At 42.1% G+C, this 10917-nt stretch overlaps 1 protein-coding gene across 2 annotated transcripts in view; it reads right to left on the bottom strand.

Moving 5' to 3' along the window:
• Positions 1–372: 372 nt before the first annotated feature.
• PDZD7 (PDZ domain containing 7) overlaps positions 373–10917 on the bottom strand; it is a 92746-nt gene continuing 82201 nt past the window's right edge. For both annotated transcript variants that reach the window (XM_073685293.1, XM_073685294.1), the window contains 2 exons: positions 4232–4332; positions 373–767 (listed from right to left, as the gene is read on the bottom strand). In XM_073685293.1, the coding sequence (XP_073541394.1) occupies positions 618–767; positions 4232–4332 (251 nt within the window). In that variant the 3' untranslated portion in view covers positions 373–617. The remainder of the gene's footprint in view (positions 768–4231; positions 4333–10917) is intronic.

Here is a 10917-nt window from a genome sequence, read left to right as displayed (position 1 = left end):
GTTTTTTCATGAAATAACAATTCTGGATCATCCAGAATGTAACCAATTTATGAATATATTTACAGGAGGAATAATAGAGGAACTAAAACAATGCAGAATTCTAAGAAATGCTCCACATTTGTTTTTTTTACTAAAACAGAAATGTCTGGAGAGGGACAGGTCCGCTATAATAAAGACACAGTACACATAGCTGAGCTCTGGGCCGTATGGCCCATTGTGACCACTGTACATGCCCCTTGGTCAATGATAAAGGGGAAGAGAGGAGAAAGTGACTTTTTTCTATGTGACCTTGTGAAACAGACAGAACCGGTCTTCCGGTGGTGCCGTAAAAACTTTTTATTATTATATTCTACAAAAGTATGTACATAATTATTAATAATAAAGATCAGCGTGGTCTGTGTTCTGCTCTGTCCCTATATACAAGGAATCGTGCGCAGCTTTTGGTGCCGATTCGGATAGGACAGTCCGGGAAAGTGCAAGGGATTCACAGGAAGACTCGGGAACACATTAGGCACTTGCAGTGATAACAGATGGTGCTGGTCCTACGGGGGCTACAAGGGTTTGTCAGATAATCGTTCCTGGAAGCTTAGTGACAATATGAGGGAAGAAAGACGTCATTAATGTTCAGTTTTCTTGGGAATTTTAACAACCAGCTCCATGGGCTCCCTCTGTTTGTTGCTGTAGGACTGGCGGATCACGTCTACTGCCCGCTGGTGCGTCACGTTCTGCAGCGTCTCCCCGTCAACCGATACCAGTTCATAGCCAGCCTGGAAATGTGGTTAAGACGTGTTACAGTTTATTCATTTATTTTCAACAGTTTTTATAATAATTATTATTAAAAAAAAAGGAAAATAAATAATGTTCCCTGTAAACCTCCTTCACTTTTTTATTTCAATTTTTTATTTTAGCCTTTTTCTTTTTTTTTTATTATTATTATTTTGTAACACCTAAAACAAGAGTTATGTCTGGCATTCTGTGAGTCTTATAGAGAAATGTATAGGATAAATGCCCAAGAAAATCATAAATAGAGCATGCAGCGCTTTGAAAGTACGGAGCCACAGTATAGCATCCGATTTTTACTGATATATTACAATTCTGTAATATAGGAAACTGCAAATGGTCCTGTAAAAGATTAATAGTTGCTGAGTAAAAAAATCGGATTGTATATGGACAGCACATGGATGACAAGTGAGAAAAAAATCTTCCCACTCTCCTGGATAAGAATGGGACCAATTTTTTATACACTAGAGTGAGTGTACCCCTAAAGAGAACATATCACTAGGTAAAAATGTGGACATTTTTTGTTGATATTTTATTCCCTCGGCTCCCCGGAGTAATCCACTTTTTTATTTTTTAAAATCCGCCATACGGTTCCAGAGATATGGGCCTTTTAATTTACTGAGTGCAATATGCTATTTTTTGGTGGTCTTTACAAAAGGGGCGTGTTTTCAGGCTGCTTTGCATATTTACCCTGTTAGCAACGCCCTTTTGGAAAAGAGCATAAAAATTAACATATTGGGCTCACTAAATAAAAAAGCCCGTATCTCTGGAACCGTATGTCAGATTAAGGGTAAAAAAAAATGGAATACTCAAGGTAAAGACTTGTGCACAAGACCGATTTTCTCAAACAGGTGCTATCTGTGGTTTTCACGGACAGCGCTCGTACCTATGATGTCCTATGCGGCTGAGCACATGTTTGATTTTCTTCTCGGACTGAGGGGTCAGCGGAAACAAAAAATCGGAGAGATGTCCAATTTTGATCAAAATCGGCACTGCAAGTCTAGGGGTCTGTGAAAAAAAAAATTGTACCGCACTCGGATGTCATGATTTTTATGGACTGACAAAATGGAAAAGGTGGAGAAACTTTTTTTCTCTCCACGTACGAGAAAAAATGATGCCACTCTGATCAAAGGCTGATTAGAATAATCGAACCGTTTTTCTCGGGTGTGGAGAAATCAGTCATGTGAACCTACCCTAATAGAAATAAAGTAACCTGGTGTCAGGTAATGTAATATGTCAGATTTAACGGTTCAGACTCCACTAAGGAAGGCCCCGTACTAAACTTTGGAACAGAGCAACAGGAACATTAGCCTACGCCCCAGCCAAGTCACAAAGTGGCTGGTACCTACACATATTTGCATGTTCTTTCGTGACTCAGGGGTCGGGACTTAAAAATGCCCCACGAGTTGGAATGCAAATTTTGGGAGGTATGTAATAGTTTAGTTTTGTCCCCAGTGGATTTGGGGCTTGATATCCACACCAGATTAATTACAGATGAAGGTGGTCAGTGAAGCTTTGTGCAGGCCAGTCACATTATTAGATGCCAAACCAACCTTTTAAGGGCCTAGCTCTATGGATTAAGATATCAGATTTTTTACCTAGAATCTTATAATCCCTGCCTCATCTATCACAATTCCAGATGATGCCTAATACGAGGCAGAGAAAACATTCCCACTTCTTAAGTGACTTTGTGAGCATCTGAGCATTTCTGTAAAATTGGTTGTACAGATAATGTATACCTATGGAGATGACATTTATACACTGTGTGCAGAATTATTAGGCAAGTTGTATTTTAGAGGATTATTTTTATTATTGATCAACAACTATGTTCTCAATCAACCCAAAAGACTCATAAATATCCAAGCTTAATATTTTTGGAAGTTGGAGTGTTTTTTTTTTAGATTTGGCTATCTTAGCAGGATATCTGTTTGTGCAGGTAACTATTACTGTGCAGAATTATTAGGCAACTTAATAAAAACCAAATATAATCCCATCTCACTTGTTTATTTTCACCAGGTGAACCAATATTAGTGTCCAAAATTTAGAAATAAACATTTCGGACATGCAAAAACAAAAAACAAAAAAATTAGTGATCAATATAGCCACCTTTCTTTATGATGACACTCAACAGCCTTCCATCCATAGATTCTGTCAGTTGCTTGATCTGTTTTCGATCAACATTGCGTGCAGCAGCCACCACAGCCTCCCAGACACTGTTCCCAGAGGTGTACTGTTTTCCCTCCCTGTAGATCTCACATTTTATGATGGACCACAGGTTCTCTATGGGGTTCAGATCAGGTGAACAAGGGGGCCATGTCATTATTTTTTCTTCTTTTAGACCTTTACTGGCCAGCCACGCTGTGGAGTAGTTGGATGCATGTGATGGAGCATTGTCCTGCATGAAAATCATGTTTTTCTTGAACGATACCGACTTCTTCCTGTACCACAGCTTGAAGAAGTTGTCTTCCAGAAACTGGCAGTAGGTCTGGGAGTTGAGCTTCACTCCATCCTCAACCGGAAAAGGTCCCACAAGTTCATCTTTGATGATACCAGCCCATACCAGTACCCCACCTCCACCTTGCTGGCGTCTGAGTCGGAGTGGAGCTCTCTGCCCTTTACTGATCCAGCCTCTGGCCCATCCATCTGGCCCATCAAGAGTCACTCTCATTTCATCAGTCCATAAAACCTTTGAAAAATCAGTCTTAAGATAATTCTTGGCCCATTCTTGACGTTTTATCTTATGTTTCTTGTTCAAAGGTGGTCATTTTTCAGCCTTCCTTACCTTGGCCATGTCCCTGAGTATCGCACACCTTGTGCTTTTTGATACTTCAGTAATGTTGCAGCTCTGAAATATGGCAAAACTGGTGGCGAATGGCATCTTGGCAGCTTCACGCTTGATTTTCCTCAATTCATGGGCCGTTATTTTGTGCCTTTTTTGGCCAATACGCTTCTTGCGACCCTGTTGGCTATTTGCCATGAAACGCTTGATTGTTCGGTGATCACGCTTCAAAAGTTTGGAAATTTCAAGACTGCTGCATCCCTCTGCTAGACATCTCACAATTTTGGACTTTTCAGAGCCCGTCAAATCTCTCTTCTGACCCATTTTGCCAAAGGAAAGGAAGTTGCTTAATAATTAAGCCCACCTTATATAGGGTTTTGATGTCATTAGTCAACACCCCTCCTCATTACAGAGATGCACATCACCAGATTTACTTAATTGGTAGTTGTCTCTCTAGCCTATGCAGCTTGGAGTAGGACAACATGTATAAAAAGTATCATGTGATCAAAATACGCATTTGCCTAATAATTCTGCACACAGTGTAGAGTTGGATAACCTCTTTTGGACCATGCCAAACTTAGTTCAGGTTTCATCTGTGAATTTTGAAGTTATTAAAGTGAAATGATAATGGCAGGGTATTGGTGGAAGATCAGAAAATCAAGATATCTTTACCTGTAGATCTCCACTGACAAAAGCTGCTCCTCCTGGAAAGATCTTCTCTATTTTAACCATTGGTTGAATTTTAGATTCCATGCCCCCAGAAATGCTAATACCTATAAAATATGAATATGCATAAATCTTAAAATTACAATTCCCACTACTTTATACATTGCACAATTTATCTCCTATGACAGCCATTGCAAGTATTCTGCAATCAGGAGTACATACAAATAAATAAAATACCATATTGACAGTCTTAAAATTGGTTAATAGTGTTTCTTCTAATTTCATGGTTTATATTTAAACATTCCCGATACTTGCACATGAGCCATTGGGTCTCATAAAGCATTGATATTTCCTGTTCTGTAGAGATCACATTTCAGCAGTCTTCTCCATGTCATTACAGGAAGGATTACAATGTCATAGTAATGCCCATAATAAAAATCTAAAAGCAGATAACACCTAGGTGATGGTCCCAGCAGATCGCCTCTTTCCCTCTCCCTGCATAATAACCTCTGCACAGGTCATAGATCATGCCCACAACACTTTCCCATTGAAAATGAATAAATACTTTATTACGTTCCATAAAAGTTAGTTATAGATGAAAACACAAAATGGCTCTAAACCGTCACTAAATAAAAGGGAAGGTGGGACAGTGAGGATTTCTTCTTAGGTTGCTGCACTGTCTCGTGCATACACAAGGGGGCAGCAGAATACAGTAATAATAGCTATACAGCAGGTATATAAAAGTGCACATAAATCGTATGACTTAGGCTATGTTCACACATGTTGGGTTTTTCAGCGTCACAAATGTGCAGCAAAACCTAATCTCTGGCAGGAAATCAGCTGCTTCAAAAATGCAGGTTTTGCTGCATTTTTTCAGTGTTTTTCTCACTGTCCTTCTGTCTCTTTTTACGCATGTACATACAGTTCTGTGAAAAAAAGAACCCCATTCTATTTTGCCATCAAAAACGCTGAAAAAACGCTGATGCGAATTTTGGTTCGTTTTGATGCGTTTTTTTCACCACCCATTACTTCCTATGGGTGAAAAAACGCTGAAAGAAGTGACACGCTTTATTTTCCAAAAATCCAACCAAGGCACAAAGTACGCAGCAAGAAAAAAAACCATGATGTGTGAACAAAGAATTCAGGTTTCTCATAGACTTTGCTGGTACTGCAAAAAGCAACTGAAAATTTGCATAAAAATCTGCGGCAAAAAGTGCTGAAAAACCCAACATGTGTGAACATAGCTTTAGAGATTAACCACCAAGAGTACCAAAAGTAGGAGCAATGTGTGCGGATAAGCAAATGTCTGAGGTACAAGCTCCTCACTATGTGCAAACCAAAAAAACTGTAAAGGGCAGTGGCATAGATATTACCTAAAACATCACTCCACTATACTTAGGGCACGTAAAAATATCAAATATGTACCTGTCTAGGGACACACAAGAAAGCTTTCAGGTACCAGGTTCCCACCATACTGTTACGTCTGTCAGAGGCCCCAGGCTCTAAATGGCTACCTCAGCCAGACTTGGCATAAGCCAGAGAAACCCCAATTCCATTTACCCCTATATAGAGATCAGGTTTGACAACGGGATCCAGTGGAGAGCTAGCATGGAAGCGCTACTGTCCAGAGGCTGGAAAGGTGGCCAAGCAGGGTCAAAGCCGACAAGTCGCATCATCGACAAAATCAGGAGGCAAGCGGGTAGTCAGAATCAGGAGGTCGGTGCGGGGACAAAATCGTAAAGTATGAGAATAGTCAAAAATCAAGCCGGAGTCAAAAGTCAGGACAGAATAGCAAGGCAGGTTACACAGAAGGAGGTCAGAATATAACTGGCAGTGGTCAGCAGGATCTCAGGATCTTAAATAAATTGCAGCGGCACTTAAAGCGCACAACAGTTAACTCTTATGTCTCCCAGTATGGATGAGTATGTCATCCTGTATCACCCGCAACGATAGCATTAATTGGATGCCTCCAGAATTGTGATGGAAAGAGGGAGAACAGTTCAGCACCGAAGAGTCTAGGAACCACTATGGGTCAGAAGAAGACCCCAGAGACAGTGAGGTGGGACCGTGAGCAGGTGTTGACTTAGGACACTACAGACGGACACTGAGGCATCGGACAGAAGTTGCGCTATAGGAAAGAAGATATACAAAGGGAGATTGCGGAGACCAAACACGCTGTGTGATAAAGTTGTATTGCTATTCTCAAGTGACGACCCACCTCATCCACCGCTCAACTAATACCTCTGTTAGAAAACCAACTATACCTATAAGAGCTGTGCCGGCTATTACCTGTATATACTGCTATTTCAATTCTACAGTAAAGAAAAGTTTATTTTTTGCAATCTGAAGTCTCTGCAACTATGGGTTTCCAAGATCTGTAACATCTAGAGCAGGGATGTGAAGCTCAAATATACAGAGGAACAAAATTAAAAACGTGGACAAAATCAAGGGCCAACCTTGATATCTATTAAAAAAAATGTCTGCAGTTGAGGAAGTCTTTTCTTATCATCAAATATAACGATTAACATTTTCATTTGGAAGGAAACTTAAAGGACTTGTCCCACGAACAAAGTACATTTTAATTAACAGATCTTAGAATAAAATAAAACACATAATCACAAAAGGGGCATACTGGAATATAATAAGCGATGTAAACACAGTAAAAAGAATATGGCCCAATGGCCTAATTTAAATATGTAATAACAAAGGATAAAAACATTTAATTAATACATATAATAAAGCATGATGCCAGCAAAAGTGCCCCTCAAACACAGTATGATACCGCCACAGTGAATTCCTCCACATGCACGGTATGATGGCTCTACTGTGACCCCAACACAGTATGATGCCCCAACTGTGATCCCTACACAGACCTCCATGAAGTATAATGGACCCCACATAGTCGGCTATACAGAATAATGTCCCCAGATAGTCCTCCATACAGTATAATTTGCCTGACAGTCCTCCATACAGAATAATGGGCCCCACATAGTCCTCCATACAGAATGGCCCCCACATAATCCTCCATACAGAATAATGGGCCCCACATAGTCTTCTATACAGAATAATGGCCCCACATAGTCCTCCATACAGTATAATGGGCCCCACATAGTCCTCCATACAGTATAATGGGCCCCACATAGTCCTCCATACAGTATAATGGGACCCGCATAGTCCTCCGTACAGTATAATGGGCCCCACATAGCCCTCCATACATAATGGGCTCCATAGAGTCCTCCATATAGTATAATGGCCCCACATAGTCCTCCATACAGTATAATGGGCCCCACGTAGTCCTCCATACAGTATAATGTGTCCCACAGAGTCCTCCATATAGTATAATGGGCCCACATAGTCCTCCATACAGTATAATGGGCCCACAAAGTCCTCCATACAGTATAATGGGCCCACATAGTCCTCCATACAGAATGTCCCCACATAGTCCTCCATACAGTATAATGGGCCCCATATAGTCCTCCATACAGTATAATGGGTCTCACATAGTCCTCCATATAGTATAATGGCCCCACATAGTTCTCAATAAAGACTAATCGTCCCACATAGACCTCCATAGAGAATAATGGCCCCACATATTCCTCCATACAGAATAATGGGCCTACATAGTCCTCCATAGAGAATAATGGCCCCACATAGTCCTCCATACCGTATAATGGGCCTACATAGTCCTCCATACAGTATAATGGGCCCACATAGTCCTCCATACAGAATAATGGGCCACACATAGTCATCCATACGGAATAATGGGCCCCACATAGTGTTCCATTCAGTTTAATATCCCCACATAGTCCTCCATACATTATAATGGGCCCACAAAGTCCTCCATACAGTATAATGGGCCCCACATAGTCCTCCATGCAGTATAATGGCCCCCACATAGTCCTCCATGCAGTATAATGGGCCCCACATAGTCCTCCATACAGAATAATGGGCACCACATAGTCCTCCATACAGTATAATGGGCACCACATAGTCCTCCATACAGTATAATGGGCCCCACATAGTACTCCATACTGTAAAATGGGCCAGACATAGACCTCCATACAGAATGATGGGCCCCACATAGTCCTCCATACAGAATAATGGGCCCCACATTGTCCTCCATACAGTATAATGGGCCCCACATAGTCCTCCATACAGAATAAGAGGCACCACATAGTCCTCCATACAGGATAATAGGCCCCACATAGTCCTCCATACAGAATAATGGGCCCCACATAGTCCTCCATACAGAATAATGGGCCTCACATAGTCCTCCATACAGAATAATGGCCCCACATAGTCCTCCATACAGAATAATGGATCCCACATAGTCCTCCATACAGTATAATGGGCACCACATAGTCCTCCATACAGTATAATGAGCCCCACATAGTCCTCCATACAGAATAATGGGTCCCACATAGTCCTCCATACAGAATAATGGGCCCTACATAGTCCTCCATACAGTATAATGGGCCCCACATAGTCCTCCATACAGAATAATGGGCACCACATAGTCCTTCATACAGTATAATGAGCCCCACATAGACCTCCATACAGTATAATGGGTCCCACATAGTCCTTCATACAGAATAATGGGTCCCACATAGTCCTCCATATAGTAAAATGGGCCCCACAGAGTCCTCCATACAGAATAATGGGCATCACATAGTCCTCCATACAGTATAATGGGCCCCACACAGTCCTCCATACAGTATAATGGGCCCCACATAGTCCTCCATACAGAATAATTGGCCCCACATAGTCCTCCATACAGTATAATGGGCCCCACACAGTCCTCCATACAGTATAATGGGCCCCACATAGTCCTCCATACAGAATATTGGACCCTACATAGACCTCCATACAGTATAATGGGCCCCACAGAGTCCTTCCTACAGTATAATGGGTCCCACATAGTCCTCCATACAATATAATGGGTCTCACATAGTCCTCCATACAGTATAATGGGCCCCACATAGTCCTCTATACAGAATAATAGGCCCCACATAGTCCTCCATACAGAATAATGGGCCCCACATAGTCCTCCATACAGAATGATAGGCACCACATAGTCCTCCATAGAGAATAATGGGCCCCACATAGTCCTCCATACAGAATAATGGGCCTCACATAGTCCTCCACACAGAATAATGGGCCCCACATAGTCCTCCATACAGAATAATGGGCCTCACATAGTCCTCCATACAGAATAATGGGCCCACATAGTCCTCCATACAGAATAATGGGCCCCACATAGTCCTCCGTACAGTATAATGGGCCTCACATAGTCTTCCATACAATATAATGGGCCCCACATAGTCCTCCATACAGAATAATGGCCCCACATAGTCCTCCATACTGAATAATGGCCCCACATAGTCCTCCATATAGAATAATGGGCCCCACACAGTCCTCCATACAGAATAATGGGCCCCACATAGTCCTCCATACAGAATAATGGCCCCACATAGTCCTCCATACAGTATAATGGGCCCCACATAGTCCTCCATACAGAATAATGGCCCCACATAGTCCTCTATACTGAATAATGGCCACACATAATCCTCCATACAGAATAATGGGCCCCGCATAGTCCTCCATACAGAATAATGGGCCTCACATAGTCCTCCATACAGAATAATGGCCCCACATAGTCCTACATACAGTATAATGGGCCCCACATAGTCCTCCATACAGAATAATGGGTTCCACATAGTCCTCCATACTGAATAATGGCCCCACATAGTCCTCCATATAGAATAATGGGCCCCACACAGTCCTCCATACAGAATAATGGGCCCCACATAGTCCTCCATACAGAATAATGGCCCCACATAGTCCTCCATACAGTATAATGGGCCCCACATAGTCCTCCATACAGAATAATGGCCCCACATAGTCCTCCATATTGAATAATGGCCCCACATAGTCCTCCATACTGAATAATGGCCCCACATAGTCCTCCATACAGTATAATGGGCCCACATAGTCCTACATACAGTATAATGGGCCCCACATAGTGTTCCATTCAGTTTAATATCCCCACATAGTCCTCCATACATTATAATGGGCCCACAAAGTCCTCCATACAGTATAATGGGCCCCACATAGTCCTCCATGCAGTATAATGGCCCCCACATAGTCCTCCATGCAGTATAATGGGCCCCACATAGTCCTCCATACAGAATAATGGGCACCACATAGTCCTCCATACAGTATAATGGGCACCACATAGTCCTCCATACAGAATAATGGGCCCCACATAGTACTCCATACTGTAAAATGGGCCAGACAGTCCTCCATACAGAATGATGGGCCCCACATAGTCCTCCATACAGAATAATGGGCCCCACATCGTCCTCCATACAGTATAATGGGCCCCACATAGTCCTCCATACAGAATAATAGGCACCACATAGTCCTCCATACAGGATAATAGGCCCTACATAGTCCTCCATACAGAATAATGGGCCCCACATAGTCCTCCATACAGAATAATGGGCCTCACATAGTCCTCCATACAGAATAATGGCCCCACATAGTCCTCCATACAGAATAATGGATCCCACATAGTCCTCCATACAGTATAATGGGCACCACATAGTCCTCCATACAGTATAATGAGCCTCACATAGTCCTCCATACAGAATAATGGGTCCCACATAGTCCTCCATACAGAATAATGGGCC

This window comes from Phyllobates terribilis, unplaced genomic scaffold (assembly GCF_046119375.1).
Source record: "Phyllobates terribilis strain yellow unplaced genomic scaffold, ASM4611937v1 Scaffold_5__5_contigs__length_657084704, whole genome shotgun sequence".
NCBI lineage: Eukaryota > Metazoa > Chordata > Amphibia > Anura > Dendrobatidae > Phyllobates > Phyllobates terribilis.
The sequence above is the reverse complement of the archived record's forward strand: the minus strand, read 5'-3'. Positions and strand labels throughout refer to the sequence as shown.